This window comes from Trichechus manatus, unplaced genomic scaffold, assembly GCF_000243295.1.
Source record: "Trichechus manatus latirostris isolate Lorelei unplaced genomic scaffold, TriManLat1.0 scaffold00071, whole genome shotgun sequence".
NCBI lineage: Eukaryota > Metazoa > Chordata > Mammalia > Sirenia > Trichechidae > Trichechus > Trichechus manatus.
Window position 1 is genome coordinate 4230216 of NW_004444007.1, and position 20461 is coordinate 4250676.

The following is a 20461-nucleotide window of genomic DNA, read 5'->3' on the forward strand; positions in this document are numbered from 1 at the left end:
GTTATGATCCACACAGTCGAATGCCTTTGCATAGTCAATAAAACACAGGTAAACATCTTTCTGGTATTCTCTGCTTTCAGCCAGGATCCATCTGATATCAGCAATGATATTCCCGGTTCCACATCCTGTTCTGAATCCAGCTTGAATTTCTGGCAGTTCCCTGTCGATATACTGCTGCAAGCTGCTTTTGAATGACCTTCAGCAAAATTTTATTTGCGTGTGATATTAATGATACTGTTCGATAACTGCCGCATTCAGTGGGATCACCTTTCTTGGGAATAGGCATAAATATAGATCTCTTCCAGTCGGTTGGCCAGGTAGCTGTCTTCTAAATTTCTTGGCATAGACGAGTGAGTACTTCCAGCGCTGCATCCATTTGTTGAAATATCGCAACTGGTATTCCGTCAATCCCTGGAGCCTTGTTTTTCGTCAATGTCTTCAGTGCAGCTTGGACTTCATTCTTCAGTACCATTAGTTCCTGCTCATATGGTACCTCCCGAAATGGTTGAACATCGAGTAATTATTTTTGGTATCGTGACTCTGTGTATTCCTGCCACCTTCTTTGGATGCTTTCTGAGTCATTTAATATTTTCCCCCATAGAATCCTTCAATATTGCTACTCAAGGCTTGAATTTTTTCTTCAGTTCTTCAAGCTTGAGAAATGCAGAGCATATTCTTCCCTTTTGGTTTTCCATCTCCAAGTCTTTGCGCACATCATTACAATACTTTATTTTGTCTTCTCCAGCTGCCCTTTGAAATCTTCTGCTCAATTCTTTTACTTTGTCATTCCTTCCTTTTGCTTTAGCTACTCGACATTCAAGAGCAAGTTTCAGAGTCTCTTCTGACATCCATTTTTATCTTTCCTGTACTTTCTTCGTGTATGATGTCCTTGATGTCATTCCACAACTCTTCTGGTCTTCAGTCATTAGTGTTCAATGCGTCAAATCTATTCTTGAGATGGTCTCTAAATTCAGGTGGGATATACTCAAGGTTGTACTTTGGCTCTCGTTGACTTGTTCTAATTTTCTTCAGTTTCAACTTGAACTTGCATATGAGCAATTGATGGTCTGATCCGCAGTTGGCCCCTGGCCTTGTTCTGACGGATGATACCGAGCTTTTCCATCATCTCTTCCCACAGATGTAGTCGATTTGATTCCTGTCTATTCCATCTGGTGAGGTCCAGGTGTATAGTCACCATGTATGCTGGTGAAAAAAGGTATTTGCAATGAAGAAGTCGTTTGTGTTGCAAAATTCTATCATTCGATCTCTGGCATTGTTTCTATCATCAAGGCCATATTTTCCAACTACTGATTCAATGTTTGCATTCCAATTCCACTAATTATCAGTGCATCCTGATTGCATGTTCAATCAATTTCAGACTGCAGAAGTTGGCAAAAATCTTCAATTTCTTCATCTTTGGCCTTAGTGGTTGGTGCGTAAATTTGAATAACAGTTGTATTGACTGGTTTTCCTTGTAGGTGTACGGATATTATCCTATCACTGACAGCACGGTACTTCAGGACAGATCTTGAAATGTTCTTTTTGACAATGAATGCAGTGCCATTCCTCTTCAAGCTGTCATCCCTGGCATAGCAGACCATATGATTGTTGGATTCAAAATGGCCAATACCAGTCTATTTCAGCTTACTAATGCCTAGGATATCAACGTTTATGCATTCCATTTCATTTCTGATGATTTCCAGCTTTCCTAGATTCATACTTCGTACATTCCATGTTCCAGTTACTGATGGATGTTTGCAGCTGTTTCTTCTCATTTTGAGTCGTGCCACATCAGCAAATGGAGGTCCCAAAAGCTTGACTCCATCCATGTTGTTAAGGTCAACTCTACTTTAAGGAGGCAGCATTTCCCTAGTCGTATTTTGAGTGCCTTCAAACCTGAGGGGTTCATCTTCCAGCACTATATCAAACAATGTTCTGCTGTTATTCATAAGGTTTTCACTGGCTAAACCTTTTCAGAAGTAGGCTGCTGGGTCCTTCTTTCTAGCCTGTCTTAGTCTGGAAGCTCAGCTGAAACCTGTCTGCCATGGGTGACCCTGCTGGTATTTGAATACCGGTGGCATAGCTTCCAGCATCACAGCAACATGCAAGCCCCCACTGTATGTCAAACTGACAGACACGTGGGAGACCTATGAAGTAGTCTTGAGAAAAAAAAAAGGTAATATATATTTTAAGCTTTGTGGGTCATACAGAAACAAACCTGATCAACGATGAATTTACATAAAAGGGACAGAGGAACGTGCTAAATGCCACCACTGGGATATAATCAGTCAAATTCAGATTCTGTGAAACATTACAGTACAAAGCCAGTTTTTTTCAATAATGATTTGCTTTAAAATAACTTGGGAGTAGCTGAAACAAGGTTGCCCATGTATTGATAATTTTTGTCTACTTAAAAAATTTCTATAACAAAAATTTTTAGAGAAAATAATACTCCTCTATCAGGGAAGGTATTCAATCAAGGGAGAGGTCCCCATGGGCTGAAAGCAAGAAGGAGACACCTGCCACATCAAAACCAGGCCACTGGCAAGGGAAAAGTGTCTCAGGGAAATTGTTTTCACATTCATTTCAGAAACAAACAAATATGCTCCCTAATCACCCATCCCTGGCAATTATTTCAATAAACTCATAAATATATAGAACAGGCAATCATCACATGTATTCTGTGTCTTAATATGTCTTCTTTATTGGATTCAGACAATGTTTTGGCTTTGGATACTAGATCTAATACTGTAAAAAAAAAGTAAATTTTCTCATCACAAGTGTAACACTATAAAAAGAGATATAAGATACGTCATGTATGTACTTTCCAGAATATTTTCAGTTATCTCAGGAGATTTCATGTGATTATCACAAAGCTTTCTTTCTTTGTAATGTGGTGTATTTTGCTTGTTGCAATAATAGACTTGGATTGGTAAAAAGAAGCTGAGGAGTAAAGAACATTTTAACAGAGTCTAAAACAGTAGTCTTCAGCTTCAGCTTCATATTATAATATTAGAATCACTTGGGGAGATTTTAAAAATTCTAATGCCCAGGCTGTACTCCATACTAATTAATTCAAAATCTCTGGGTGGGGCCCAGGCATCAGCATTTAAAAAAATTCCCCAGATGACTGCCATGTGCAGCCAGGCTTGAGAACTAATGATCTTTCTACTTAGAGCATAGTCTTAGAGTTTACTAGAAATGCAGAATCTCAGGCCCCATCTCAGACTTATTTAATTAGAATTTGCATTTTAACTCAATCCGAAGGTCATTCTTATTTACAATAAAGTTTGAGAGGCACTGATACAGATGCAGGGGTCAGCAAACGTTTGCTGTAAACGGTCAGACAATATATATTTTAAGGCTCTGTTGGTCATACAGTCTCTGTTACAAGTTCAAAACTCAGCTATTGCAGCACAAAAGCAGCCATACATAATATGTAAACAAATGAGCCTAGACGTGTTCCAATAAAAATTTATGGACAAAAAACAGGTGGCTTGCCAACCCCTGATCTCTAGTACACAGGCCTAACTGGAAACAACTCATTTTAAAAATAATTCCATTAATAACTCTGCCACTGTTGTGGGCTGTTGAGTTGATTCTGACTCATAGCGATCCTACAGGACACAGGAGAACTGCCCCTCTAGGACAGAGTAAACTGCCCCATAGGGTTTCCCAGGCTATAATCTTTATAGAAGCAGATCACCAGGTCTTCTCTCCTGTGGAGCTGCTGGTGGGTTCGAACCTCCCACCTTTCAGTTAGCAGTCAAGCACTTAACCATTGTGCCACCAGGGCTCCTTAGTAACAACTTCAGGGAACAAAAAGTGTCCATGAGAAGTAAATAAGTTAAGTGACATAACTTCAGTTTCCCTAAAATTTAAAAATATATTGAGAAACAGTTCATAATAAGATGTAAATAATTCTAGTTCTTTTTTTATATTTGGCTTCAACTGCTGACCACAAATTCAAAAGCAAATAATTTTGGCCTAAGTTAACAACTCTGATTTTCCTCACTACTATAAGCTAACAACAACAACAACGACCCTTGTAGTTTGAGGAATGTGTGCAAATATATATGTATGTGTAAAAGATAAGTGGTTTTTGAAAAAAACTTAGTGATTAGTAAATTTGTTAGAAATGAACACAAAACACCTTTTATGGTAAACTTAAAAGTGGTAAATTGAAATTTTGTAATTAATGGAATTTCAAAAAGAAATATTAAAGGCATAATAGCTAGTTTTAAGAGTAATTTGCATGAATGTCCTGGGTGGGCATTCTCACTGCCTCTAGAAGAACATTTCTGTCTAAATTTTTTAAGACCATGATATTATATTTTAAATATACCCAGAGGTGTACTATTAAATGCTTAACAACCGGCTCTCCAAAAATGTATGCACCTTTTCATTTGCACATAAGTTTACTATACATTTTTAATAATATAAATGATATTCTTTATTATAAATTTTAATAACATAGAAGATACATTGTGCAGCACACAATTCCCAAATATACAATACTCTTCACTGTAAATTCCATATAGCCGACTGATTCTCACAGGATGCTCTCATTGATTTTTGCTGAACTGGATTCATAACCAACGATGGTTGCAGTTCAGCCATGACTTGACAAAATCAGATTACAAATAATGCTTGATTACTATCTGGTTCAGCAAAGAAATCACTCATCATTGATGAACAAGTATAGTTTTGCCATGAATGTTAGTTGGTATTTTAGGTTATGTGATGGAAACCCTGGTGGCTAGTGGTTAAGAGCTACCACAGCTAACCAAAAGGTTGGCAGTTCGAATCCACCAGGCGCTCCTTGGAAATCCTATGGGGTAGTTCTACTCTGTCCTATAGGGTCACTATGAGTTGGAATTGGGTTTTGTTTTTTGTTTTTGATGAAATAAGATGAAAATCAAACAAGATATATGGCAGAGTGTGACATATATAAGTGACTTCTTTGCCAAATCAGAAATTAGTTTTTGAATACTAGAAGAAAATATCCTCAATTTTTTTGTGCTACTTATAAGACAAAGGCTACAGACATGACATACTTTTAAGTTTTATCTGAATTATTAACGTTTTCTCCATTAACATTTTAAGTCTAGACAATTGACAAAACAATCAACAAAACAATGTATCAATCCCTAATTTGTAGCATTTTCTGACTCTGGTATAGATACTCCCAACATGGCCAGTTTTAAGCTACCAACATGACATCACTGAAGGTGGAGCTGGGAAGATGCACAGTAGCACACCATCATATAGTATTTCCACCATAAAGATACAATAGACAATCAGAGCACAGATAAGGGGAAAACGTAGTAAAATCATTAGAAAGTGATAAATTTTGAGTATTTACTGCTCTTTAATATAAATTATTTAATTTTAAGCTTATGTAATCTAAAATTTTAAAATAGACATGTTTAACAACTGGCTCACAAAATTCCTCAAAATTTAAAATTGGCTTTTGCGAGCTGGTACAAATAGGCTCCAGCACACCAAATACGCTTTTATTCCCCCAAAACTTTCCAAACTACTATTTAAAAAAAAAACGTGATTTACTCTGAAGAAAATAGGAAGTGGTTAGCACTTACCAAGAAGACGAGGCAGTGGAGGCAATGTAGGTAGCTTAATGAGCCCCACCAGTTTACCTCCAATGACGGCACAATAGAACAGGATTATGATTCCAAATAGGTTTCCTCCAGGGAGACATTCATTGCCAGTTACTGACCAAACTACAGCCCACAGAAGAACAACCATGGTAACTGAAATAAATCAGGAAAACTAGTTTCTAGCAATAAATTGTCACATGTAGCCTTTGATATCATTTAAAAATTGTTTTCTTAAATAAATCTTGTGTAGTAAGTAGTGAACACCTCAGTAGCTAAAGAAACTACCAGTATTTAGAAAACCGTATATTAAAACATTCTTGTTTCTTTCAAGTCTCATGATATAGGTCCTACTATATTACATTTTAATTTAAGGCGTTTAGATGCCTGCTTTCCAGTCTTAGAATAACAACTATATTTCCTGTTACTCTCAACTGTATATTTTAACCTTCTAATTAGACTATGAATTCTTTAAATGCATGTATAGGCTTCAATTTTTCTCTTTTTTTTCTTCCAAGTCTAGTTTAGTGCTTTTCAATCAAAATGGTCTTAATAATGCTTGTTCACTAACTCTAAGATTTATATAATACATAAGTTTATGTTACACATTTTAATAATATAAAAGATGTATTGTTTATCAGAAATTTTAATAATACAAAAGATATATATTGGGCAGCACACAATCTACAATAAACAACTATCGAATATATAAAATAACAGAGGATTACGTTGTTATCAGGAAATGAAATTTATGAAAACATTTCTAATATTACAAAAAAACTATTTAAAAAAATCAAAAACCATAACAAAAGTAGAAAGTAGAAGGAAAAAAAATTCATAGCCCACTTCCCAGAGGCAAAAAGAATTTGTTCTTCTACTTTTACCTATTAATTAATTTTCCATAAATTACATATTTATATACATGCACAGGGTTTGCTAAAGGTAAGTCACATAGAGCTCTTTGTAAACTGTGAAGCGCTGGGTGAGTCTAAATACATAGAAAATGCATACTTATAAGGTTCCCCTAAATTGCTTCTAATTCAGTTAATAATTTATAATTCATTTGTAACTTTGGAAAGTCATATTTTTTTATACGTAAGATTCACTTCTTGAGAAGAATACTTAGTGTATACTGAATGGGCCCAGGAAGGAGTATAGGACAAAAGCAGTACTGTATGTAAGCTTGAGGAACAGAAATACAGGAAAACAAGTGAAGAGGTGTTTATATACACTGAGCTTGATTTTTCAGGCAGCCTATGGACAACAGGAAACCCTGGTGGCATAGTGGTTAAGAGCTACAGTTGCTAACCAAAAGTTCGAATCTACCAGGTGCTTCCTGGAAACTCTATGGGGCAGTTCTACTCTGTACTATAGTGTCACTGGGAGTCGGAATTGACTCGATGGCAATGAGTTTGGTTTGGGGTATGGACAATGATTATAGAATTTTTATAAAAAGCTGAGTCTCCAAATCATATTATTCATTTTAATCTTTTCTTTATGTCAATCTGTATCTATTTTATCATGATTGTTTTAACTAGAAATGTGGCATAATTTGAAAGGTAAAAGTTATACAAAATAATAAAAAGGACAGAAAAGGTATTAAATTATCTGTTGCCTTATTAGCTAGTATATATTTTGGAAACTGTATATTAGTACATATTTATTTTGTTTCAAATAAAATTTGAGACTTTTTCCCCCCCATGCTTTTAGAACCTTACCTAATTTCACTGAAAACACATCTAGAGCCTAAAATATAGCATATCATACTTGGCTTTCCCAGAGTACCAGATGAGAATGGTAAACATGTTTTTCAGAACTCATACATCAAGTGTACCTATAAAGAACTGAGTCTGATTTTTTCAGTAATCATAACTTTTAGATCAAATGTATTACATTCTTCAACATATTTATCTCAGGAGATCACATATTTACTCCAATGATGCTGTCATTCCTCAAAATAATTTTGAAATTGTCTTTAAATTTTCAAAAGCATTCTTCTTTCCCCTGCTGTCTTACACACCCCTCAACACACACACACATATATACTTCTTTTTCGAACAAGAAAAAAAAAAATGGCATTACTGCATCTGAACATCCATTGTATTCATCAAATTGATATCAGAATAACTTTTGGATGCTTCCAAAGACCAAATCCAACCCTAACAATATATTCACAATAGTGCTGAGATAAATTCCCAAAGAAAATCCCAGAAATGTCTTAGTCATGGCAGCTCTATTAGACTGAGCTGAATTGCAAGCCAAGATCCTTACTTATAAAATGACAGGATTCATTTAAAAGTATAAATTGAGATGTGTTTGCTTGAATATTAGTTGTATTACTTAATAGTAATAACAACCAACATTAATGTGGTGCTTATCTGTTTACAAATGATTTCAGGAACATCTTTTTCATTGGAACCCTAAAGTAATCCTTTGACATGCTTACTGAGATGAGGAAAAGGAAAACGGAAAATACCGTGATTTCTGCTCTTTTCCCCTTCCTGATGGCTGGAATGGGGGTGACCACAGAGATCTTGGAAGCTCCATGTTAAAGATGGCAAAGCCTTGTCAGTGGGGGTCTCTGAATGACCATGTGGAACAAAGCCACCTAGCAGTGTGACTGTTCACCTAGGACTTTTCATGTGAGAGAGAAGTAAACTGCTTTTTCTCTTTTAAATCATATTATTTTGGGATCTCTCATTATAACAATTTCATCTGTAACGCTCTCGTTCTTATGTTTACATACCATTTGTTACTACTCTATCCAGTAATCCATGTGGAGGGCAAGCAAATGTTTGTCTCAGTCTCTGCAAATGATTTGATTCAGTTGGTGTTTCTTGTAGCTTTTTTTCACTATTCAGTAGGTTACTTCCTTCTGTTGGTTCACCTCCATCTGCACTCCCGAGGTTCATAACCGGCTCCTCCTGTGTCGAAAGGAGCAAAATATGTCCTTAAAACTGTGTATTTGCCATACATTTTTATAGGTTCTGAGTCATCATATCACAAATCAAATTTCCATTACTAGAATCAAGGCTAACACTTTATAGGAAAATACACAGCTTTATTACTAGCTAATCAGCTGATGCTTAGAACAAGAACTGTGTTATATTTAGCACTGAGTCACTATTTGTGGAATAAATGCTTGAGTCATATTAAATTTCATTATGCTGGGTTTAAAATAGGAGCCCTGGTGGCGCAGGGGTTAAAGCACTGGGTTGCTAACATAAGGTCAGCAGTTCAAACCCACCAGCTGCTTCCTGGGAGAAAGATGTGACAGCCTGCTTCCCTAAAGATTACAGCCTTGGAAACCCTATGGGGCAGCTCTACTCTGTCCTATACAGTCACTATGAGTCAGAACTGACATGATGGCAGTGGGTTTTTTTGGAGGGGTTAGGTTTAAAAATCACAATATTTAAGATAAGATACAGGGCAATAGCAAAAATACCAAAGTTGTTCGGGAAAAGATAACTATCTGTGGTAAAAAAAAAAAAAAAATTCACATTCATTCATCTACTTGAATTTTAAGAAATAGAAGGGAAAATAAACCAAAATCATTCTACGGTTTAGGTTGGGAACACAAAGATTTTCACAGGCCTCCATTTTTCCAGTCTCATGTAAGGGCCAGCTGCTAACGGCTTTAGCTGGGAAACTGCTAGTCACACCTGACCTGGACTGTTTGAGTCTGGGGATTAAGAATGGGGAGAATTGTTAGTCAACCGGTAGGGAATGAAGAGAACACAATTCAATAATAGACTGAAGATAATCCCTTCCTTAAAGAAACGGCTGGGATGTTCTACACTTGATGAGATTTACCTGGGTTTCTTGATGCGCAGAGGCTGTGGGATTCACTTCTGTGGATTGTTCTGAATCTGCATGTTCGATTGTTTTATCTTCGTCCCTCATGATGTATAATTTAAAAAAAAAAGATGACAGAGGGAAGAGGAACAGGTTCTATTTTGAAAGAAAAACAGTAAAAATAAGCAATTTGAAAATCTAACTAAATGAATAATTTGTACTTATCTTTTCCCTTAGAACTCTGAACAGCTAAAACATTTTAAGTTAGACTATTTCAACTTCCAATTCCTAATTTTTTCTGTGATTCCAATATATTATCCTCATTCTTACCTATCTTTTCATCTCTCTTGAAAAATTCCTTGCTGACCAACCATATTTTTATATTTCTCCCCCATCCTGTATTTTGAGTTATAACTTCAAAACATTCCAAGCAATAAACCCAAACAAACCCATTGCTGTCGAGTCGATTCCAACTCATAGCAACCCTTATAGGACAGAGTACAACTGCCCCATAGGGTTTCCAAGGAACTCTCAATGACTCCTTCCAGGCAATTTACTGTCAAATTGTCCTCTCTAATGACCCAAATTGATGAAGCAGGAAAGCTCCAGGTAATTTGCCAATGTTGATATGAGGAATGACTCACCAAAGGTAAACCTACAGATTACATCATTTTCAGAGAAACCAGAGTCACTAGTTCTTGCCAGGTTCTTACTTCTAAATCAATTAGCGACAATATCTTAGACACTGTGCTAAGTGCTATTGTAGTCACTTGTCATAGTGACACATTCTTTGTCCTCCATGGGCTTACAATATATCAGGAAAAATAAACAAAATAACTAGAAAATCTGTAAGGCAGACCTATAGGTTGACTCAATCAATACACACTTCAACATCTACAGAGACTGAAAAGCCAAATATTCCAATTCCTAACCATGTTTGCAGCTAGAGGTGCCTATGTGTCATAGTTCTGTCTAATGAAATACCAGTGGGAGGCACTGGGGAGGGCTTCCATTCCCAAGCATAAGGCAAAGCCTTCTGACGATCATACTTGTTTACTCTTTGCCCTCTAACACTCTATCTTCTCCTTCCTAGAATGGAGATACGATGCTTGGAGGTGCAGCAGCCATCTTTCAACCATGAGAATAAAAGACCTAGACTAAGGATGGTAGATAAATAAGACAGCAGGTTTCTTGACATCCTTGAGTTGCTTCATCAGTCTTGGACTGCAGTTACTTTGAAATAATTGCTTAAACCACTAGTAGTCAAGTTTTCTTTTACAGGTAACTAAATTTATTCCCAAAACAACAAGTGCAATGAGTATTAGAGGAGCAAACTACAATCTTTAGTGAAACCAAAGAGAAAATTGGGCTAGAGAAAGGAAAATCTAGTTCAACACACCTCTGACTGTCTAATATGTGGCAGGCATTACGCTAGGCTCTAGAGACAAGGTTAAAAAGACAGAATCCTTTAACAGCAGTTTAACAAAGTGTTGAGATGCTTGTGTTTAAAATTTCAAAGAAAATTATATTCTACCACCACGATCCTTTTTCTTCCCTATAAAACACAATGTTAACCAGAGTGACATCTTAAAAAGGCTTTAGTTTGATTATTAATTATGTATAACATATATATGTATAGCCATAAAAAAACCAAACCCCTTGCCATCAAGTCGATTCTGACTCATAGCAACTTTATAGCACAAAGTAGAACTGCCCCACAGGGTTTCCCAGGAGTTGCCAGTGGATTTGAACTGCCGACCTTTTGGTTAGCAGCCAACCTCTTAACCACTACACCATCAGGGCTCCACGTACAGCTATCCACACATATATATCATATATGTATGATGTTATTGTTAGGCGCCGTCAAGTTGATTCTGTTTGACTCATAGCAACCCTATGTACAACAGAAAGAAACACTGCCCGGTCCTGCACCATCCTCACAATTGTTATGCTTCAGCCCATTGTTATAGCCTCTGTGTCAATCCACCTCATCGAGGGTCGTCTTCTTTTTTGCTGACCCTCTACTTTACCAAGCATGATGTCCTTCTCCAGGGACTAGTCCCTCCTGATAACACATCCAAATTGCGTAAGATGAAGTCTTGCCATACTCGCTTCTAAGGGGCATTCTGGCTGTACTTCTTCCAAGAGAGATTTGTTCATTCTGGCTGTACTTCTTCCAAGTGAGATTTGTTCATTCTTCTGGCAGTCCATTGTGTATCTGAAATTCTCCCACATCATAATTCAAAGGTGTCAATTTTTCTTTGGTCTTCCTTATTCATTGTCCAGCTTTTGAAAGCATATGAGGTGACTGAAAATATCATGGCTTGGGTCAGGTGCACTTTAGTCCTCAAAGTGACATCTTTGCTTTTCAACACTTTAAAGAGGTTTTTTGCAGCAGATTTGCCCCACGTAATATGCCATTTGACTTCTTGACTGCTGCTTCCATGGATGTTGATTGTGGATCCAGGTAAAAGGAAATCCTTGACAAATCTTTTTTTTTTTTTAGGATGATCATGTGCTTTTCATTCTTTTTTTAATTTTTTTTATTGTACTTTAGATGAAGGTTTACAAAACAAATAGTTTCTCATTAAACAGTATACATATTGTTTTATGACTATGGTTAACAACCCCACAGCATGTCAACACTGTCCCTTCTCAACCTTGGGTTCCCTATTACCAGCTTTTCTATCCCCTCCTGCCTTCTAGTCCTTGTCCCTGGACTGTTGTGCCCCATTAGTCTCGTTTTGTTTTATGGGGCTGTCTAATCTTTGGCTGGATGGTGAACCTCGGGAGTGACTTCATCACTGAGCTAAAGGGTGTCCAGGGGCCACACTCTCAGGGTTTCTCCAGTCTCTGTCAGACCAGTAAGTCTTGTCTTTTTCTGGGAGTTAGAATTTGTTCTACAGTTCTCTCCAGCTCTGTCCAGGACCATCTACTGTGATCCCAGTCACAGCAGTCAGTGGTGGTGGCCGGGCACCATCCAGTTGCACTGGACTCAGTCTGGTGGAGGTCGTGGTAGTTGTGGTCCATTAGTCCTTTGGACCAATCTTTCCCTTGTATCTTGTTTTCTTCATTCTCCCTTGCTGCTGAAGGGGTGAGACCAGTGGAGTATCTTAGATGGCTGCTCACAGGCTTTTAAGACTCCAGATGCTACTCACCACAGTAGAATGTAGAACATTTTCTTTACAAAGTGTGTTATGCCAGTTGAGCTACATGTTCCCCGAGACCATGGTCCCCACAGCCCTCCACCCAGCAATTCAGTCCCTTAGGGAGTTTGGATGCATATATGGAGCTTCCATAACCTTTCCTGGTACAGACAACTTAAATCTTTTATCCATTTATCATGATGTTGCTTATTGGTCCAGTTGTTAGGATTTTTGTTTTCTTTACTTTGAGGTGTAAACCATACTGAAGGTTGGGGTCTTTGATCTTCATCAGTAAGTGCTTCAAGTCCTCTTCACTTTCAGCAAGCAAGGTTGTGTCATCTGCATATTGCAGGCTGTTAGAGTCTTCTTCATTTAGTCCATCTTCTTGGATTATTCGCTCAGCATACAGATTGAGTAAGTATGGTGAAAGGATACAACCCTGACACACGTTTCTTGACTTTAAACCACTCAGTATTCCCTTGTTGTGTTGGAACGACTGCCTCTTGGTCTATGTACAGGTTCTGCATGAGCACAATTAAGTGTTCTAGAATTCCCATTCTTCGCAGTGTTATCCATGATTTGTTAATACATGTGTATATATATGATGTATATGTATACATATGTATCATATATGTGAGTGTATGATATATATGGTGTATATATATGTGTGTATTTTTCTTTTTATTTAAAAGCTTACTCCAAAGTTTAGACTCATAATGAGAAAGACAGGCATTTTGGTAGGAAAATGTTGGGCTCAGAGAACTTTTGGCTTGAAAGCACTGAGGCATGAAAACCAGAAGTGCGTGAGGGGAAACTTTGCTGGAGCATGTGGTGGAGGCTGAGAGTACTGGGAGATGAGGTTCGAGAGTGAGGTACAGAAGATATCCTATCCCTAAACCACGGTCCTTGGCCTTCGCCCTTTGAAGGAAGTGACTGCTAATATTATGGTAATTGATAAAGTCTACTGGTTCTGGAGTTAGACAAACCTGAGTCTGAAGTCTAGTTCCATCATGTACCAAATTGCTTAGCCTCAGTGTAACTAATTCCTTATGTATATAGAGACAAGAATAGTTCCAACTATGCACATAATAGTGTTGAACACACCATGTTCAACAGTGTTGGTTATTGTTAGTCACTCATATTCCTTCTCCCTGATTATCATAAATTTCTAAGAATCTTTTTGCTTTTTCTATTAAGTAGGGCAAGATGTTCCCAGTCTTGAAGAATCTGCTACTTATCCTATTGATTTTCTTTCATCAAGCTTTTCTTTCTTTCAAGGCCAACTTCTTGATTAGGTAGATGTCATACTCACCACTCTCATTCCTTCCTTCACCTTCCTCCTTAGTAGAATTACTTATAAACTCTCGAGCAGTGTCACTGAAATCACTTCCTTTATCAAATTCCCAAAATCAGCAATTCTGCCACTTACAAAAAATGTTTTAAAATAATCAGCAAGTGTAAACTATTATTTTTAGTAGACAAAGTACTGACTAAAATGGAGCCTTTGAGAACTTAGTTTTTGATGTTATTCTGGTCCTTTTTAACATAAGCAATAAAATTTGGCATTTTGCATGGTATATGCTGTCTGGGGGAATTTACATAATTTTGTTCTGTATTTAAAAAAAAATTTCCTATTCTCCTCTACTCTCCATTATGAATGCCAAAGTATTTATTTTAGATCTGAGGGGTACTGCAGAAAGAAAGGGTAAAATAAAATGCCAGATGCTAATATCTTCATAAATTCAATATTACAACTTAAAACTGGCCGCTCTGTTGGTTTATTCTTTGCTATGTTTCTGTTTCCAGAAGAACACTTAAACCACCTCGGTAATGCCTTAAATTTAGGGAAATCAAGAAAACTAGTTTTATTTAAACCAGTTACATTCATGGCATTTCCAGTAGTTCAGTCATTTTTTTTTTTAATTGTGCATTAAATGAAAGTTTACAGAGCAAATTATTTTCCCATTCGATAGTTTCTATATAAAGTATTCCATAACATTGGTTTCATTCCCCAAAATGTGTCAGCACTCTCATTTCCTTCCTAGGTTCCCTGTTTCCTTTTGTCCTGATTTTCAACCCCTTCCTGCCTTCTCATCATTGCTTTTGGGAAAATATTGCTCTTCTGATCTCATATAATTGATTGTTCTAAGGAGCATGTTCCTCTCGGGGGTTACTGTTTATTTTATGGGTCTGTCTATGGTTTAGCTGAAAGGTGGTCTCCAGAAATGGCTTCATTTCCAGTTCAGAAGGGTGTCTTAGGGCCATAGTCTTGGGGGTTTCTTCAGTCTCTGTCAAACCAGTAAGTTTAGTCTTTTTTGTGAATTTAATTTTTTGTTCCACAGTTTTTCTACTGCTCTGTCTGCTCTGTTGTGATCCCAGTCAGAGTGGTTGGTAGTGGCAGCTGGGCACCAGCTGGTTCTTCTGGTCTTCAGGTCATGTAGGCTATGGTTCATGTGGTCCATTAGCCCTGTGGACTAATTGATCCCTTGAGTCTTTGGTTTTCTTCACTCTCCTTTGCTCTGGATGGTAAGAGACCAATAGCTGTATCTTAGATGGCCACTCACAAGCTTTTAAGACCCCAAACGCTAGTCATCAAAGTAGGATGCAGAACTCTATCTTTATGAACATGTTGTGCAATTAACATAGATGTACCCCGAGTCTATGGTTCTCCCACTTCAAGCCTAGGAACTTCATCCCACGAGGTGTTTGGTTATGTCTAAGAAGTTATCCTGACTGTGGCCCTTGTGTACTCTACTGTCTATATTAATATATAAGGAGTACCTACAGTTACATATGTAAAAATACCTACCACCAAACCTGTAACTGCAGGCAGGTGTGTTTCCTGTCATTTGGTTTTGAAATTACAACAATATGTCAAAGAAATCAGAAAATAAGCAAAAATGACATTTGAGGGGCCATAGAAATGTCACAAAATCTTTACTCATACAGAGGCTCTAAAGGCCTCACTCAGACCTCATTATCTGTTATTTTGAAAACAATTCTAATGAGCTTGCTCATCTAGTTTCCAAACCCTCAGAAGATAAGATGCTATGAATTAAAATGTAGGAAGATACTGCTATTCTAGAGGCAAACTGGGAGCAGCATGAGTAACAGCTAACAATGAAGGAGAAGGAAAGATGGCAGTCTAAGTTCAAAAATGAGGGCATAATTATGTCTTCCACAGAAGATATTCATAGCTTTGACCTGTCAAGCATCTTTCCCCCCTTCTTTTCATAAACAGTACACTCATTTTATTTTGTGGAACATACCCTTTCCTATTCCGCATCTGGAGACCTGGTGGCACAGTGGTTAAGAGCTCAGCTGCTAACCAAAAAGTCAGAAGTTCGAATCCACCAGCTGCTCCCTGGAAACCCTATGGGACAGTTCTACTCTGTACTATAGTCAGAATCTACTCGATAGCAACAGGTTTGATTTTGGTTTTTTGTTTTATTCCCCATCCATGTGGTTCAGGTGAGAATGTCATTCTCACCTCCGCATGCTTCATGCCCGACCCAATGCTCCAGAGGTGAACACAGACCCAGGCCCAGGCCTGGCTGATGAGAGAACTCCTTCCCCTAGTCAACTGATCATTTTAGGCATAAGCATAGGACTTATACCTGGCCAGTGAGGGACAGCTTTGGGGTGTTTACTGGAACCATTGGAAAAGAGTTCTCTTTCTGTTGGGTGGTTAAGCTTAGACTTGTTGTTGACAATCCTGGTGACACCCAAAGTCTCTCAAAGAATGAAGTGACCACAGAGCAAAGCAGATTCTTGATACAGAAAGAGAAAGTCCCAAATGAATGATCATATTGTTGGTACACCTGTGCCTAAGTTACTTAGTGCTGCTGTAACAGAAATACCATAAGTGGGTGGCTTTAAAGTAGAGAAATTTATTTTCTCACAGTTCTGGAGACTAAAAACTTCAAATTCAGGGCATGACTCTGAGGGGAGGTCCTTCCTTACTGGTAACCCCTGGAGTTCCTCAGTGTCTATTCTGCTCTTTTTATAACTCAGAAGTGATTAGATTTACGACCCACCCTACTCTGATATCAACTCTTTAACATTTCAAAAGAAAACCTCTAGTTCTAAACAGGGTCATTTATAAAAGCACAGGGGTTAGAATTTCAACACCTATTTTTGGGGGGGATACAATTCAATCCATAACAACCTGGAAGCAGCTACTTTTCAGTTATGTAAGTCAATAATTTCCTTTTATTGATTAAGCCGGTTTGAGTTGTGTTTCTGTCACTTCATCAAATGAATTCTCACTACTAACCTTCACACCTGAACTGGACCTCAAAGATCCCCTGTATGATAACAGGTGTTTAAAAAGGTGATTCTGCATCTTCAAAAAAAGGAAAAGAAAAAAAATTAAGTGGGAATATTTTCTGTTTTAAGTGGCATTAAAATACATAGCACACTTTTCTTTAATATTCAATAAAATAGGTTTCAGTTACCCATAAACTTTTGTTGTTATTGTTAGTTGGCTTTAAACCCAGAAAATTAACTGAAGGGAAATGCTTTGTTCTTCAATGATGCTGGTTAAATTAAATGTTACTGTAGTTAACGGGACTTAATTTTTTTTCCCTTGTGTTCATAGAAGTCTTCTAAAATTTAAACACTTAACTCTTTGGTCCCAGAGAAGGTTAAGGGAGCAATTAAGAATCCATCTGAGATGCTGGGTGTCTGAGACAGAAAATTTAAAAGAGGGGAAGTATAAGGAAACTAGATGGTTTCCAAGTAACTAAGAATCATAGGTTAAGAGAATGATAAAAGTTGGAAAAGTCTTTAGAAATTATCTAGTCCAACCTCTTCAATATTCAAATGAGAAAACTGAAGCCTAGAGAAACCATGTAACTTTTCTCAGCTAACACAGCCAACATCTGCCATACGTCATAGAACTTTATAAAAATTGGTGAAATGAGATAGCTCTTTAATCTATGTCTTTGACTTCGTGTGTGCTGTTTTTTCCAACCAAATCACTGCATTAGATTTTTACATTGTTTACAATAATATTTTGTTTAAAATACCACATCATATTTACCCATATTCAATTATGTTTTTTTTCAATTGTTGCGCTTTAAGTGAAAGTTTACAACTCAAGTTAGTCTCTCATACAAAAATTTATACATACATTGTTATGTGACCTTAGTTGCTCTCCTTATACTGTGACAGCACACTCCTCCTTTCCACCTCTGATTTCCCGTGTCCATTCAACCAGCTCCTGACCCTCTCTGCCTTCTCGTCTCGCCTCTGGACAGGAGCTGCCCTTTTAGTCTCATGTATCTGCTTGAGCTAAGAAGCACACTATTCACGAGTATCATTTTATGTTCCATAGTCCAGTCTAATCTTTGTCTGAAGAGCTGGCCTCGGAAATGGTTTTAGTTTTGGGCTAACAGAGTCAATTGTAAGTTTTAAAACAGATTCCTAAAGCAAATATAAATATTTTCATTTGCCGCTTGTATTATCTTCAGATTTGCTCTTTCACATTGTGATGAATGCTATAGAGTTTATTTATGGACAACATTGATGGCAAAGCAAATGGAATTAAAACATTTATTCTATTCTCATGGCAAATATTGTTCACATAATCTGAATTATGAGGTAACTGACTAGTGACAATTTGCTACTTAGGTACAACTTAAGAGTCTAATAAGCAAGGAGTGTTTCTTTTTTAAAAATCCAGTTATAGTAAGATGCTTTGAGGGATTTTTGCTTATTAGAAAACTGTACTGAGATCTATAAAGGCAAGGTTTGCTTTAGATAAACACTAAAAATGCCTATACACAGAAGCAACAGGTGTTTCTGCTTCTCAATCAAGAAACCGCATTATTCAGACTGATACAACAGCTTGTGCATGAGAAAAAAAATTTATCCTGCTTAAAATGACAAAATTTCATAGATTTTATAAATTCAGTAAATATCTTGATTTTAACCACAGCCCTATGACTCAAATACAGATTTCAATAGAGGAATGAGGTTTGATTCTTCTAACAGCACTCTCCTACAAAGCATAACAGCCAAGGGACATGGCTCTTATGAGCACTGTGATTGCCCACTTGCTTGTGTGTGAGTCGGCCAAGTCCTTTTTTTTTTTTAAATTTTTTTTTAATTGTACTTGAGATGAAGGTTTACAGAGCAAATAGTTTCTCATTAAACAGTCAGTACACATATTGTTTTACGATACTGGTTAACCATCCCATGACATGTCAACACTCTCCCTTCTCGACCTAGGAGGACCCTTTTTTTGGTGAAAATATACATAGCCAAAATTACATCATTTCAGAAGTTTCTACACGTACAATTCAGTGACATGGATTACATCCTTCCAGTTGTGCTGCTATTCTCACTATCCTTTTCCAGATTATTCCATCACCATTATCTTCAACTCACTGCCCTCTAGGCTTCCCATCAAACCTTTTGAGTTACTGTGGTCAACTTGATCTCCCATAGATAATTCTTTTTTTTTGGACCTTAGATGAAGGTTTGCAGAACAGATTCTCATTAACAGTTCGTACACATATTGCCCTACGACAATGGTTAACAACCCCACGACATGTCAACACTGTCCCTTCTCAACCTTGGATTCCCTATCACCAGCTTTCCTGTCCCCTTCTTCCTTCTAGTCCTTGCCCCTGGACTGCTGTGCCTCATTAGTCCCATTTTGTTTTATGAGGCTGTCCAATCGCCGGCCGAACGGTGAACCTCGGGAGTGACTTCACCACTGAACTAAAAGGGTGTTCGGGTGCCATACTCTTGGGGTTTCTCCAGTCTCTGTCAGGCTGTAAATCTGACTTTTTTTTTTTTGGGGGGGGGAGTTAGAACTTTGTATTCAGACATTTTTACAGGACTTATCCACACACTTAGAAACTACCTCTGACTTAATTTGTGCTTTATTTTCCAGTACTAGGAACATGTACAACCATAGAGCTATGGACTTGAAAGGACAGTCTTCTTAGTCTTTTCTCCAAACTTAAGAGAGAACTGCACTTAACAGATCAAGAATATGAGCAGTTCTGTATAATTATATGTACAAACCAAAGCCACACCAGTTGGGTTGATTCTGGCTTGGACCACCAACCTTTTTGTTAGCAGCTGAGCGCATTAATCGTTTTCACCACTCAGGGACTCCAATTATACCTACACACATGGATAAATATGTAAATAAATAGAAAACAACAACAACAAAAAACCTGTTAACAGTAGTTGCCTTTAGACAAATGGAATCGGAGTGCTTGAACTTTCATTTTTCCTCTGTTTCTGTATTGTTAGGATTTTTACAATAAAAAATTTCTTATGAAATTATAAATACATTTTTAAAAATCTATGCAATTTTTAAAGTTCTAGAGAAAAGAAAATTATATAGCTCTCCTTGGTAACAGTATTTTTCATAGATAAAAGCTGGTAATTTGACATAGGTAACTCAATCTCATCTACAACAATTTAAGGTCGTTTTTTATTTATGGTTTTCAAAGAAGATGAGGAACTGGCTAGAATATCCTACAGCACTAATTTTCAAATATGTTTAAAGCCAAAAATCTTTCATCAAGTGAAAGCTTATCCTGAAATCCAACAAATGAAACAGATACAGGAGGAACTGTTGGAGCCTTGTCCGCTCACCCCTGCATCTCCTGGCAAGTGAAGTACACTCTGAAAACCACTTCTGTAAATATACTTTTATATTCAGAGCAATATTTGTTACATCAGACTTCTCTTTTTCAGGTAATCTTAGTCGTCTAAATGTTTAAAGGTGCTTTCTGTAACATACCAGAGGAAGTAAAAGAACTATCAGTTTGCAAATGTTCACAGGCTCTTGGTCAACTAAAATATGCTTACTGCTATGAACTGAATTACTGCTAAAAGATCATTACATGGATAAGCACTGGTTATTCTTGTTGATTTTTT

At 37.2% G+C, this 20461-nt stretch overlaps 1 protein-coding gene across 1 annotated transcript in view; it reads right to left on the bottom strand.

Annotated features, from left to right (window-relative positions):
* LOC101360246 (sodium/hydrogen exchanger 9B2) overlaps positions 1-20461 on the bottom strand; it is a 63894-nt gene that overhangs the window by 34052 nt on the left and 9381 nt on the right. Inside the window, exons 2-4 of the mRNA XM_004380197.2 lie at positions 9429-9566; positions 8362-8539; positions 5601-5771 (exon numbers count right to left, since the gene is read on the bottom strand). Of these exons, the coding sequence (XP_004380254.1) occupies positions 5601-5771; positions 8362-8539; positions 9429-9518 (439 nt within the window). The 5' untranslated portion in view covers positions 9519-9566. The remainder of the gene's footprint in view (positions 1-5600; positions 5772-8361; positions 8540-9428; positions 9567-20461) is intronic.